The sequence below is a fragment of the Symsagittifera roscoffensis genome, chromosome 3 (assembly GCF_963678635.1).
Source record: "Symsagittifera roscoffensis chromosome 3, txSymRosc1.1, whole genome shotgun sequence".
NCBI lineage: Eukaryota > Metazoa > Xenacoelomorpha > Acoela > Convolutidae > Symsagittifera > Symsagittifera roscoffensis.
In genome coordinates this window covers 8,840,566-8,856,293 of record NC_087064.1, presented here as the reverse complement: position 1 = coordinate 8,856,293, position 15,728 = coordinate 8,840,566, and the positions used below count along the sequence as shown (strand labels likewise).

Sequence of the window (15,728 nt, the reverse complement as noted above, 5' to 3'; positions counted from 1 at the left end):
GTTAGGTTACATGTGTCTTTTAGATAATGTTCTACAATTTGTCTTTTGATTTTTACATCCGGGAATTCTGCTTTGCATGGACTGATTCCTGGTTCAAATAATCTTACGAGTAAGTTTTTACAAAATTTTGTTTGTCCTCTATCATGGAGTGAATCTATAAGAAAGGGAAAAACTGCTTCTTCATCTGGACTTTCGTCACGTTGAGTGTGGCTCAGTTTTTCGTTTGATAACTGTTAATATATAACTATCATTATGTCTAATTGTTGATTCCAATTATATAGGTGTACTGGTTTGAGTTTATATTGCTTTTTTATTCTTCTTTTTCTTCTTTTTGATGAGTTTGAAGTTGTTTCTGAGTCGGAAAAGTACAATTGATCATGGATGGTGCAATTTTTATTTATTGATTCCTTTAATTTGTATAGTTCGTCTAAACTGTTGGTTTCTGATTCGGAAAATGCGTTTCTATTTTCTGAAAATCTTTTTCGTGTGATTTGTCTTTGTTTGCTAATAATTTTTCTTTTTTTTGTTTGTCGTTTTGTTCGAATGTATCCAACTGTTTGTGTATGTGGAGTTATTACAAGATCATATTTTTGGTTTTCTATTTCACAATTGTGTAAAACGATTGTTTGTTTATTTCCTAAATTTTTGAATGACATAAGTTTTAGGATGAGGGATGCTAGAAGTTATTAGTGATTTTTATTTTCCTAGACTGTTAGGCCTTACGATTTTTTGCTTAGCTTAACCTGGGTCTTTTTGTTCAGGGTTGGAGAGAAAAGTATATCGATTCCGGAGAATGATTTTTTACTTTCTCGTGGCTAGTCTAAGTTAAGGTGTTAACTTACTTAATCTTACTTAGGGGTAGTGATTGTGTTCAAGGGTTGGAGAATAGTAAATCGATCCACAAGGTTCAGTTATAATTAGAACGCAAGTAGTTCGTTAGATACTATTTTAAACTTACTAAGTCTAAGATCTATCCTGGGTCTGGTAATAGGAGGGTTCAAGTGAAGGATGAATAACCGAATTTCTTCACTGTTTAGCCTAATTTGAATGGTTAGTGTTATTAAAAATTTCCATTAGTCCTGGGTCTTTTGAAAAATTTGGGTAGTGAATCAACGTTTGAGGTCGTTAGACACTTAATACGTGGGTGGGGGAGAACAAAAGTGTTCTTTTTGATCCGAGGATAAGCCTTGATGATCAGAATTAAAAATTAATGAGATAGAAAATTTATTAAGATCCAAGGATAAGCCTTGATGATCTGGTTTAAAATTAAGTAAATATAAGTCTAAAATGTTTTGAATTTGTTTGATATAAAGTTTTAGTTTTTATGATGTTAGTTAGCTTATGATTGCTGTTATGTTTAGGTGATGAAGCTGTTACAACAGGATAATTTATTTTTACCAACAATTTATTGTCATGCTACTACTTTTTATTTTTGTTTTTAATAAATTTTTTTCAAATAATTATGTTTTATATAATACTGCAGAAGTTGAGAAAACGATCTGAGATCTTTTTATCAATCGTTATTGTACATTAGTAATTTTGTTTAGCGCCTGTGATAATCATGAAGATTTTCTTCAAAAATTTATGTTTGCAAATGAAAATCTAAATTCATTGCTAATAAGATTCTAAATATAAACGTTTGTGTTGGCTTTTGCCGTACAACCATGAAACTAAATTGAAAGTTTCTATGTAGTCGTATGTCGTCTCTCGTTCGAGGTCTTCTTCCAATACCGGGTAGTTCTAGTATTGTGCGGAATATCGGCTCTGATCTATTGAGTCGTAGAGACATTTCAATTAAGTTATTATCGTGTAACATTTTGAAAATGTTTTGTCTAATTTCTAATCTTTATTTGGTTAATTCTAAGCTATTAAGGTCTTATTCGAGACTTATGGTCGCACCAGATGAGTTAGATCCTTTTGGTTAACTCATAGAGTAATTTCGGATAGGGTACACCGTCTGCTCGTCACGCTATCTTATTTTCGGCCGGATAGATTCGTGCAATTTCTTAGTCTGATTCCGATCCTAATCTTACTCTTATATCTCAGGGTGTTTAACTAGTCTCTGCTAGGCTCAATAGATCTAGAGTATACTGGCTTATTGCGGCGGCTGAAGTTCTCTTGGAGAGGCAACTAATTTCTAAGTTAAATTCAAATCTCTCTGGTACTGAAACTACAAGTAATCTCAGCACTTACAAATAAGTGGGTTGTTAGTTGGATGGATTATGATTGGTTAATATTAAATATTTTACAGTGGTAAAATATCTAATTTATCCAATAATAAAATGTAGTTTAGATCAGGTTCCAAAATTAATGTAGTGGAAAATTTTTTGTTCCCCTCTAACTTTGTATCGTTGGTACTTGTCTTACTTTCGTGAACATTGAACATACTGTCCTAAAGTTCAATCACTGATCACCTTTAGCAGTTCAATCACTGATCACCATTCAATTTAGCAGTTCAATCACTGATCACATTCACGATAGCAGTTTTCGCAAACATTTGATTGAAACTCAAACAAATTGCAGTCAAAATCTGATTGACATTTTCAAATCACTGCTTATTTGGGATAAAATACTTTATCTTGCCTTTACCTTTGGTCATACATTTTTCTTTCAAATGAAATGAATTTTCCTATTTTTCTCTCCTGTTTGTTTTTTTGTTCCTGCAATTGTTTTCGAGTTGAACCAAAGATTTCAAAAAACAAAGAAATCATTACGAAATCTACAATATCCAATATTGTTAACGGCTTCCCAGCATTCAACAGACATTTCTTTGCCAAAGTTCGTAACTTCCGGAATGGAGATTTCTGTGGAGCTTCAGTATTAGACGATTGGTGGGTTATCACAACTGCCACTTGCGTACTGCTAAGCGACAGTATGTGCACACTCAAAACAGTACCTTTACAAATTAAATCAAATTTTTTCTTTTTTTTCAGGTATTTTTTTGTTCCGACTTTTTTATCATCTTTCAGATATCGTTATCCAAAGCTCGGAAACTTGAAAGCAATTTTTAATTGTGATCTTTTTTTCGTGAAGCTATGGGGGTTTGAAAGTTGCTAATTTGACAATTTTGGGATTATTATCGCGCAATAAAACACGCTTAAGTGGCAGAATATTTCGTTTCAAATTGAACTGAGGTAAACCATTTGTTCTTGTTATTTGGACATGCGCCTAATATATCCCTTTGTAGTTCGTAGTAGGATGTAGGGGAAAACGTGAAAAAATTTTCTAACGATTATTGTATCATTTTTATATTCAAAAATATTTAAATTGGCATGAAAAGGCAATTGGAGCATTCACTTTAATGTTAATTTTATTTAACTTCTTTGGAGTATTTTAAATCAAAATAATTGATGAAGTTTTAGAAAAAATGAATAAACTTTGGAAAACAAATTGAGCTTTTTTTGAAAATTACCCCCCCCCCCATATAACGTTGCAAAGTATTAAATTGACCAAAGAGCATGATTCCAAGTTCTAACGATTTCGGAGACTGTTTGAATCTCCGCCGTCTCCGCTTTAAGAGCACGGATCATATTGCGCGTTAATTGTCCCAATTTGGCCGAACTATATTTGAACCGAACTATACAATTTGGCCGAACTATACATTAAATATAATGAGGAATGTTCACAGGTAAAATATCTTTTCATATTTGAGATCAAGACAACTGAAGTTTTCTAATTTTTAAAAAATTATTGCAAATGTGCCAGTTAAAAAGTTAGAAGGTTGAAGTTTGTCTGGAGAAAAACTACCCCAAGCAAAAACTTTCCGTCATTTTTTTTCGAAACCTGTCAAAACATTAGACTGCTTGTTAAGGTCTATGGTGTTGTGTTCGCTTTAAAAATAAAAATTGAAAAAAATTGAGAATTTCCAAATACTTTTCCAGCACGCAATATTAAATACAGAGGAAAAAATTTTACATCTTGTAACGTAGCTTGCTTTATGTGAAAAATAGCATGCTTCAAACAACTTGGAACGATTTTTAAGACAGATTAACTCTCCGCTTACGCTTTAACGGTAAAAGATATCGTGTGTTAATTGTTTCGAACAGGCCAAATTGCCAAACTGGCGATCTTTAAGCTCCCAGGGTTGAAATTGCATTGCAATTCAGAAATGTATCTTTGAACTTTCTTTTTTTGCATTTATGTATCATTCATGTTGCAGTGCCAATTGAACGATGTTCATCTATGTTTCATATATGAAACAGGTAAGCAAATTACATTGACGTTTCTTTGTTTCATTGATGAATCATGACTGAAACATGAAAGTCAGTTCTATGACTCATCCATGAATCATGGATGAAATTGAGTTTGATGTTTAATTGATGAATCATGACTGAAACATGGATGTCAATTTTATGATTCATCCATGACAAAAAAAACTAGTTTAAAAGTCGAAGTTTGTCTTGAGAAAAGCATCACCTCGAGCACAAAAGCACAAGTGTTCCGTCACTTATTTATAAAAATATATTACTATTATAACGTCGTTTTTTTAGTGCATTTGCAATTTTTTACTGTTTCTTTAATTTCAGTTTTGATTGGCTAATATTAGTTGTCCATTCAAACGTTTCTGATACAACTAAAAGTTTTGCGAGAACTGGTTCGCCAAGAAAAGCTTTTGGCAAAATTTTGCTCGGCTTATATTGGATGTTGTATTTAGTTCTTCTATAAAGAATTTTGTTTTTCCACCTCTGAAGAAGAAATTGGCGGACTAAGGCATTTTTCGAAAAATTTAGCCAAAAAAATTGCGTTTTTTTGGCGCGCGCTCCCCCCTCAAATTAAGTAAAACTTTGGCTTCGAAGACGCTTTCAGAAAAGTTTTAGGGTCAGCCACCAAAAATGTTTATCTCAAAGTAGTACAAAGGGTGGACCCTTTGGGTCGGCAGGGGGTCGAATTCCTGAGGGAGAAGAGCATCCGGATCACCGAACCTCCGAACCCCCCACTCAATCCGCTGGTGAACTCTACCTTGAATTTGCAGTGCAGAAACAGGTCTGTAAAGAAAGAGCAGACCTGGAAAGAAACAGACCTGTTCCCAAGAAAGGCTAAAAACGGCGTTTTTTTGGAAAATTAAGTTTTTGTAAAGTTAAAGGTGCTTGAAAAGTTGCCGATTTGGCCAGCTTGGTGTAATTGATGTGCAAGATATACCAACTTTCTTTTAACGCGTGAAAAGTAAGCGACTTGAAACCCTTGTAATTCTTGGAGGATTGAGGGGGGTTTTGACAAAAAATCAATTTGGTTTTTAACAATTACTTCACTATGTAAAATTATAGTTACAACATTCTGGAGTTTGCCATATTATAAGAGCAATTTTGTTTGTACTATTTCAGAGTTCGAAGTGTTTGTGGAGATCAATAATTTCTCCAGACGCAATACAGTATTTAGAGCATTCATGTTAAAAAGAATTGTCTTTTCGCACAGGTTTGGGGAACTTTAATTTAAATCTCTTTAATTCTCACATTTGATAATTTGGATGATGCAGTTGCCCTTCATCAACTTAGAGATCAAATTGAAGGTAAGTTAGATTTTTAACTTTTGATTCTTTGATAAATACTTTCCTTATATAGATCACCAGTAGAATAATACCATTAAATCTCTTTAATTTTAAGCCTCAGTTGTGCCCTAGTTGACCTCCATAAACCGAAAATGTTTGTCATATTGATAATAATTAATAATTGTAGTATTGTCTCCGATTCGCAGAGAATCTTAAGCGCATCCAGTCGTATTGTTCGTTCCTTCTTTGTCTTTTTGTCTTTTTAGAACGAATTATTTCAAAAACTATCTATCCAATTAAGTATCTGTCCAATTAAGAAAATTATTTGTCCAAATAGTTAGTCTTTTTTGTGAAAACGAAACATTTCGAAAAAAAATTGTCCAAATATTTATCAAATTAATCCCTGTAATTTTCAATTCTACCACTGCTTAAAGTCGAAAGATGAAATTTTTCGTTTTGTTCGCTTTCATCATTGGCTAAACCACAAGAAAACGAAATAAATCAATTTTAATCAGCAGTAAATATAGCCTAGAACTAATTCCTAACCCAAAAGATCCCACTAAAGCAATAGTTGGAATATCTATGCACATTATTTAACATCTTGTTGTCAACAGCGAGTTTATTGGGGACGCTTTTCTCCCCCAAGAAAGCGACCTACTCGCCACCCAAATTTCGCTCCTTGGATACTAGTTTAAGACTCCCATTTTTAGCTGAGCAAACCTAAATTTTCTCTGCATGCCTTTTTGGCGCCAGTTTGATTCCATTTTTTCATGCCTTGTTGTTACGTTAAAAAAACCTTCAAAAGAGAATTGAAACTAGCATTTTGGCGCATTTTATATAATAGAAAATATTGCAAGTGCAGAATTTTATTGCCTAAACAGGATTTTTTTTCGTTACATGATAGCGCATAAAATTTTTTGGGACAAATGGAACCAGTTCAAAACAAATATTTTATCTATCAGTTATTTTCTTGGATAACCATCACTGTAAAATACTTAGAACTAACCAATCTTGATCCATGACTAACACTTAGAATAAGTTTTAAAGCTGAAACTACTTGTAGTTTCAGCCAGAAAAGAATAAATTTACCTTAGAAAGCAGTTGCTCTTCCTCTCCTCTAACCTCGCAAGAATACCAGTATAAACTAGATCTAGGAGACTAGGAGATATATGAGTAAGATTAGGATCGGTATTAGACTAATCCTGAGCAGGCAAACTAGTCCAAACTCATGTTTATATTCTAGTATTCTCACATTTGATAATTTGGATGATGCAGTTGCCCTTCTTCAACTTAGAGATCCAATTGAAGGTAAGTTAGATTTTTAACTTTTGATTCATTTTGTAAATACTTTCCTTAGATCACCAGTAGTAGTAGTTCAGACACCGTTAACCGGGAGATGAGGCTTGCGCGTGGGTTGGATCAGGATTAAAACAACTCACTAAACAATGATTTTTCGACTATATACATGAACATGGAAGTTGCTTACCACCGAAGATTATGTTTGAAAAAAAATGCTTCTCAGAAGTTGGCTCATCATATGTAATATGAATCACCACGGTCAATTTACTTCATCTGCTATCTCAGTGGCTTTTGGTTTTACGACGTACCTAAAGTATGATATGAAAATGGTGTTTTTTTTCTTCTATTTCACTTCATTACATGTAGTATGACTCATAAAAAAGAGGGTAATCAGAAGGTCAAAGTTATCATAGTAACCGAGTTTTCAGTCAGAAGTCTCTTCATCACATATTTTGGTCAAAATCCTTAAAACTTTCTGATATGGAAGTGATAATGGTAAAAAGGAGATGATTAGTGTTGATTTGATTAAAATTAAATTCGATACTGGTTGCGTTTCTTCAACAAAAACACGACAAGTTTAGATAAAAACTGAGGTGTTTGCATTAACCTAAAAGCGCAAATGACTTTGTTAATTCTTTTCCATCAAATTTATTCTTGAATTATATCCGGATAAGGCATTTTTATTAATGAATTGGTAGCAAAGTTAACACTTTCAAAAAATGGCAGTGAATTTTAGCCTACTATTGTAAATATAGAGAAGGCAAACTAGTTTCAAAGGCAAACTATATTATTCAAATTTTAGAGATATCACAGGAAACATTCACCAGAATCGTCACCATGTTGTCAAATGATACCAAGTTTTGAATTATCAAACACTGTGTATTAGTTTGTTTGTGACATTAAATTACAAACATTTAAAACCAACTCAAAAATAACTTTCCAAAAATATGCGATGAGTTTCATTTAGACGATTGATCACAAAGTGTTTTTCAAATCGCAATATATCAACATAAAAAGTGAAAAACATTCAAAAGATACAAATAGAAACTCGCAATATCCAAGAAACCATTTGCAGTAGTATTGTATCGTGTTCCGGATCCTAAAGGGGGGGGGGGTTTCCTTCCTAAGGGGGGGGGGGGTCCTCACGTAAAGCGAAGTCCTAGGAAAGAGGTCCTTAATTTTTTGGAGGACCCTCATCCTAGGATTTTGTAAACGAAAGAAATGTTCCATCCAAAAAGCAGAAGACCCCCTACTTAGGATCTTGCTAAGTTTAGCTTAACAACAAGGGACACGATACAAAATTCTTTCTAATTCCAATTTTTGGGGTCCTAATTATTGGTCCTGGTTAATTATATGAATCATATTAATTTTTATATAAGTTTCGGGCAAGTGAACTTTCGACCTAGTTGAAATTTGTTATTGAACGGGAATTGACTTTTATGGTATATAATAAAAATTCGCCGGCGATTTTGGCAGCGTAGCTTAACTGTTACTGGCAGCAGTAAACTAATTCCTTAACTTGACCTATATTTTATGGTGAAAAGGCTGTAAATTGAAATTACTCTCCAAAGGCGGCGGCGGTTTCTGGGCAAAATATACCAAATGATAAATTTGTCAAATTTTGAAATAAGAAAAACGAAATTAGAGGGAACTTGGTGTACTGAAGATTTTGATAATGAACATTTACAATTAAGAGTGTTTTCAACCGCAGAAAAAAAACTCATTTTTCAAATTTTGTAATGAACGCTACGTCATCTTCCTCGAAAGGGCAAAGGAAATTTCAAAGAAAGAATACAAGTTAATATTCAAAGAACAATTTTATTTGAGTGAGCTTCAACAAATCTCTTGGTGCATTTCTACAAAAAAAAGTATGGTACTGTGAGCGATTTGATTTTTGCTGATTATGAAAACATATTTACTATTCGTTTGACTTTAACTCAATATGGGTTGATAAAGACTTGGGTTGATAAAGACTTGAGAAAAATCCGTCTATGTTTCAACAAGCTATCAAAATACAAAAAACTTCTGGTGGTTTATTTAACTATTTATCACCGTTATCTTAATGAGTCTAAATGGTATCTGCAAGGTCACTTTTATTTCCACTGGCTTGAAGTTCAGCAGTTTGGAGAGGTGTTGGAAAAAATAAACAATGAAATTGCAAAAAAGCAGAGTAACTCCTATTGATTTGAAAATAATTCACAAAAATTATACGTCTTTGGAACAAACTTATGCTGATAATTCTAACCGACGCAACTTTTTTCTAGCTACATGATCTCTGTTTTTTGTTAGTTCTGATAACCTTAACTACGACATTTTAATTAAGTTGAGACCTTATGGTGGCTTGATTGGTTTTGATAACTCTTCCTTGGACAAATACTTGTAAAATTCCAAAATTTTACGATTGCACTCTATTTTGCACGATGCGGCCGGACTTATACACGAATTTTATCAACAGGGTTCCAGATACTGTTACATGTTGCCCTGGAACTGTGACAGCAGCTTATTGGGACATTTGAGTGGAATAGCGTTCTGCCTTTTCATTAAGTTGAAAAAATCAGAAGTTTATCATTTACTAGAATGCTAGGCGAAAGATCAGTTGTGCTTGATGTGGAAGTGTTTCGTTACAAGAAAAACGCCTTTGTGGTTAAATGATTAGCAAAAACAACTTCAGTATACAGCAACCGACTCATTTTTTTTTCTCTCCAGTGAATTTCAATATACTACCAAAGCTCGAACAAAAAACTTACAACTGGTTAACAAATTATTTACACGGTCTCCATTGGGAAAACGGTGATTACCTTTACATAAACTTGAATCAAATACTTCAGAGTTTTGTGTTAAGAAATCCCGGTGCCGTTTTTACGCTAAAAGAAAAGAAAAGACCGAATTTTTGGCCAAGTTTTTGGACCGAAAGAATGAAAACCTAGATGATTTGGACTGACCTCAGGTTGAAAACTTATTTTTCAAAAACTATATAAGTTGCAACAGACATATACCTCATTATAACTCCAGAAATCATTGTGCTCTAAAGAAAATCAAGGTTTTTTATGATTGGTTGAAAAACAGCGAGAACAACAGCGAGAGATCAGCGAAAGTGGAGACATACCTATCACCAAATTCAATGCTTTGTGCGTGGATGACCCCAGAGGTTGATATTAAAATTTCATTAACAAGAATAGAGCGTATTGATTGCATTGGTCTTATTGTTCAGAAGAAGGAGCAAATAATAATTTCCGAAGAAGGGTTGTCTACCTTAAAAAGATTTTTTCCAGTTATTGATCAATCTGTATACTTCCAGAGATTGAAAATTATCAGAAATGTTAGCCATCAAAGGAGGAGTATTTCTTCCCGAACTAGTCTTAGTACCCAAACAGATGGATCTAAACAGCAGTGAATTGCCAGATGAGATTAAGAGGATAGTGAACAAGGATACTGTGAAGAAAACAATGTACTATGAAAAAACTGCAAATGTCCCAGCAAACCTTGTTCTAGAAATGCATGACATAGATGATAGAGACTTCACACGTTATGAAATTTTGTACTGTTCATAATACTAATTCATTTTAATTGTTTTTTTTACAAGCTTCATTTACAGTGAGAAAAAGTCTAATACAGTCTGTAGAAAAAATCTGATCTCAAATGTCAGAAACAGCAACTGCAGTAGATGAACCCCCCGACGCGACATTAGTAAAAGAGTTTGCTTATAACAAGACAAACAGTGAAAAAAAATAATGGAAGTTCTGTAACAATGTTTGCCAAGGTCTGAAGTAGTTTTTGTTGCGCAAATGGTAGTAATTCTAATTTTATTAACTTGCTGCATTCTCAAATTTTCTGTCACTAAACTAAGTTGCAAAGAAACTTCCGTTTGCTTTTCAATTTTATCCGGCTTGGTTGGTTTTGTGTTACCAAATCCGAGGTTATGAATAAAGTTATTGATACTTCGACAAGAGCTTTCTTGGCGATAGTGGGACCCTCAGGATCCGGAAAAACTGAGTTAATTTTCAAGGTTTTGATGGGAAATGGTTTTTATCCTAAATTTGGAACCTTTCAATATCTTTACTAAGAGATACAACCTGCATTCTCAAAAAAAGTGTCTTCTCACGAAGTAAATGTGAAGTTCATGAAATTCAACGGATTCGAATCTTTAAGAAATTTAGAAAATGTTCTTCTAGTTTTCGATTATTTATGTGAAGATATCTATAATGACAAGTAATTTGTTAGATTAGCGACAGCGGTTAGACATAGAAGGATAGATGTAAATATGTTAAGCATAACTTGTTTCAACAAAGTCGATGGTCGCGTACGATTGATTTGAATACTTCACACATCATTCTGTTCAAATCGCCTCGTGACGTTCAGCAACTAGATCTTTTAGGAAGACAATTGAATGAATCAAAATTTTTGAGAAGTTGTTACGAATTAGCTACCCGAGACTCCTTTGGACATCTTCTAATCGACTTGAACCCCCGCACATCAGATTGTTTGAGATATTGTTCAAATATCATACGGCCTGGGCCAACTGTTTTTTTACCCTTATCTAAAGCAGAAACTACTCCAATCACAAATGAAAAAGAAAAACGTATCTATTCTGCGGCATATGGTACAACTCACACTTGACCAATTAAGACGATTAATTAGAAAAACTTCAAATCGCGAGATCATAACACTGATTTGTGAATGTTTGCTCAATGTAGTCAATGGAAATGTACCACTGCTTAATCATCACTGCTGAAGAATTCATTCTAAATCCGAAACACTTATATGTTAAAGAGCAACCCCATGCTGCACGTGTTCTTCAGAATAATACTATTAAACATAAAAACGCTCAACTATCCTACCTTAACCGGCTTAGACCCCAATTACTTCCTCAAACGAAGGTTACATTTACAGAAAATGCTGCTGAGCCCCAACAAGAACAGCTTGAACTGTTACCGGACGATGAAGAAGTAAAGGTCGAACGTGATAAAGATGAAATATTAGAAGAGAAAAACGATAGTCAGGCCGAAAGTATTTTGGGACAGTTACAGTTTTTAGAGGGAAAAAAGTTTATTAGAGCAAAAACCATAGTTGAAATCATAAAAAAATCAGAAAAAGTAACCATAAACCATGACAATGAGGTAATATATGTGGATAGAATACCAACAGGACTTAAAGCTGCAGTTTTTTTATACGACATACAACAACCCTCAAAAACATTACATAATCCGGTGTTCATTATCATTTTAACTGCTCTCAACTTGAATGAAAAGCTGGTAATAAATCGAAATGCCAAACACGCATTTCAGTCAAGGTCTTTTAACGCTCAAGAGAAACGAGAACCCGGGCCCTCAAGAACACGCGCAATATCCCACGCTTGGCAAGGAAGAAGTAGTCCAAACCTTAAGAGAAGTAAAAAACAAAAAAGAAAAAGCCTTAGCGACAATAGAAAAACCCGAAACCAAAAATGGGAAAAGGAGTCAGAAGAAGGCTCTGACTCGTACGGAACGCCCTATAACGATTCAGATTCTCCAACGTCAGAAACGACGAAGGCGAAAACAAAACAATGGGAAAATTACCAAGATTGAAGAAAAATTGTTGAAAACTAAATACAGTAACAAAGGTCCCGCGTAAGAAAGTTAAACATTTGTCGCGAAAGAAAGTTAAACATTTCCTCCATAGTGAACCTGCTTACACGAAATATCGAACTGTGATCCGAAAAACGACGCGACTCAAGGTCATAGCTTAGGATATCGACAAAATCTGGTCATTAGATCTGGCCTTTGTTGATAAACTTGCCCAGTACAACTATGATGATAAGTATCTGCTTGTTGCAGTTGACTGCATGTCCCGCTATCTCAGAGTGCAACCCTTGAAATAAAAGTATGCTACTACAACAGCAGAAGCGTTCAAACTAAAGATAACGACAAAACAACCGAAAAAAATATGGGTGGACAAGGGAACACAGTTTAAAGGGTCCTTCGAAGCATTATGTAAAAAGAAAGGCATAAAAACATATAGCACAGAGAGCGAGAAAACGTCTGCATTCGCTGAGCGAAAAATTCGGTCCTGGAAAAATCTTTTTTATAAGTACTTGGAGGGTAAATGGACTTTTTCATGCATTGACAAATTGCAAGATTTTGTCAATGCAATTAATTCGAGAACGAATCTTGTCATAAATCTTGCACCAAACAAAGTAACTAAAAAAATGTGGGTCCTCGCCTGATTTCATTAAGAGCAGAACAGTCATTGAAATTAGTTCGACGTCCAAAGCTTCATGTTGGTGATTATGTTAGACTTGCCAAAGTAGACATACCATTTCGCAAGGGTTACAAACAATCGTTCACCGATGAAGTGTTTGAAGTTTTTGACATACCAACACGAAATCCCCCAACAAAAAATTTGATTGATTCTAACAGAGAACCGATTGAGGGAAAACTTTACAAGTCTGAACTAATTCGCGTTCTGGAGAAGGAGAAATCGTAAGCAATCATGACTGAGGGCACTTCCAGCCTTTTCACCCACAACGTTCCCCCTTCCTTCACAATTACCCTAGTTTCATCTGCATCAATGAATGTTTTTAAAGATAACACTCTGGCGAGATTCAAAAGTCTCCTGAGTGCAGAAATAATTTTGCAAGGTGAATGGCGAATAGCAATTACAGAAATTACCTTCCCCACTCAGATAAACAACGTAACTGACAACAACATTGTGTACTACAAAAAAGACTTTATAGCAAGCATGAAAGTTGAGAAAGACAAGATCTCCAGGCCTTACCTTGGAGAAGAAACAGCGAAACTAACAAAAGGAGAGTATACGAGCATTGAATAAATACTGGATGAGAATCGTCGAAAGACAAAATTAGAGAAATTGAATTACGTAATAGATCCAATAACCAATTATCTTTCGTTATGGCTGCATTATTGGGAAGGTATAACTTTTTCAAGCCCGCAAATTCCTAGTCTACTTGGATTCAAAGGCGTCAGAGATGGAACTGGTTATCATATAGATTACAAACAAGGAAGCTCGAAACATAGCGCTTTCACTACCCAAGATCTTGTGCTGACTATGCTGTCGATGTATGTGCTGGTACTTAGCTTATGTTTATTTACCTGGACATACCTCATTATCGAAAAATAGGAGACACAAAAGCACCCCTTTTACGAGTCATTGATACAAATCGTCGTGTGAAAAACGGTTATGCATGTACAATTGAACCAAATCATCGTAAAGTGTTTAGTAATTTGGATTTCAAAAAACTTTTGGTTAACAATATTTCTAATGTTTCTGTGAACTTGCGCACAGAAACTGGAGGACTTGTTCCTTTCGCTGGAGGGGGAAAAGTTGTTCTGACTTTGAAATTTCAAAAGTTTAGCAATTGATTCATGGATTCAATTGCTAAACTTGAATCAATATGAATCAATATGGATTCATATTACCATCACCAAGCAAACCTACCAATTTTCTCGGAGCATTATAGACAACGAGGCAGTGATTTTGGTGCATTAGCCTTGGGAATAGGAAGAGTGGCACTTCCATTGACTCGAAAGTTTGTGATACCAGCACCAAAAAACATCGGAAAAGAACTACTTCTTCAGGCAGCTCCAGAACTGATAGAAGTTGAAACAAAAAGAAAAAGCCCGAAGCAGGCACTCAAAAGCATGGTCACAAAAACCATCAAAAAGCAAGTAGGAGGAGGAAGCAAATCTCAAAAAATGTCATTCAAAAAAAAAGAAAAACGGTGATGAAACGAAAAACAAGACGCGTCAATCCCAGAAAACGAACGGCACAGAGAAGTCGCTCCGATTTCTTTACAAGAGTTTAAGATGATTTCTAATTTAATCCCGAGTGAAGCTACTCACAACTCGCTGGAATTATTTGAAAAACCGCCTTTACTTGTCACTTTTGAAAACGCATTCACCCAAAAAATTGGACCTTCCTACTCTCCTGATGGTCCTATGCTCGAGTTTGACGTACTCGTTTGGAAATAGTTGCACGAATTGTTCGAAACAATATAACCGTGCTTCGAACACATGCTACAGAAGCGGCAAACACAGATACGCCGTATTTTGTTAACAATCCTTTATCTTCATTATTTTCTGAGTGTACACTGTCGCTGAATAGTGAGAAAATATCAACTACCAACGCTAATTTTGCCCATAAAAGCTTCATTGAGACCGAGTTTTCATACGTTAATGATGCCAAGAAAATATGGTTAGCTTCTCAAGGTTATTATTACGAAGAAAACTCATCAGCTATTGACGGTAATGGAAGAAGAGCTGAAGATGTTACGGAGCATAAAGGTCTCATTGCGGCCTCGAACGAGCTGAAGCTATTTGGTAAAATTGCTTTCAACTTCTTATCGTGTTACAAACACCTACTTAGCGGTGTGACAATTAGATTGTCTCTTAGACGTTCTCCTAACGATTTTGTTGTCATATCTGAAGATGCAGCTAAACACTACAAGGTTCAAATAATCGAAGCTAATCTCTATGTCAGAAAGATGAATGCGAGTGACTATGTTCTCTCATCAATAGAAAAAATTTTGTTGAAGAACCCGGTAATTTACAATTACATCGAAGTAGTACCAAAAATTTTTCTCGCAACTGCAGGATTACAAAGCTGGCGACAAGAGGATGTTTTCGCAAAAGAATCTGTTCGAAGAATGATAGTAGCAATGACCATAAACGAAGCATATTTGGGTACTAATAGGACAAACCCTTTTCATTACCAGAAGATTGGGTTGAATGAGATCATTGTGTACAGAAACGGCCTACCCATTGCCGGAACTCCCATCTCAACGTCAGACAAAAAAAGAATTTATTACAATACGCTTGAGGCTCTTGATTTTGTTTTGAACACTAGTCATGGAATCAGTCTCGCTAATTATGATAATCATTATATTATGGCTTTTGATCTCACGTCTACTCAGGAGGCTTCACACGATTTCATTCTTGCTGAATTGACC

The 15,728-nt window shown here is 34.8% G+C and overlaps 1 protein-coding gene across 1 annotated transcript in view; it reads left to right on the top strand.

Annotated features, from left to right (window-relative positions):
- Positions 1–2,489: 2,489 nt before the first annotated feature.
- The window catches only part of LOC134842116 (coagulation factor IX-like), a gene marked incomplete at its 3' end in the record, with an annotated part of 29,197 nt that continues 15,958 nt past the window's right edge, over positions 2,490–15,728 (top strand). Inside the window, 3 exon segments of the mRNA XM_063858304.1 lie at positions 2,490–2,872; positions 5,322–5,412; positions 6,729–6,793. Coding sequence (XP_063714374.1) covers positions 2,620–2,872; positions 5,322–5,412; positions 6,729–6,793 — 409 coding nt within the window.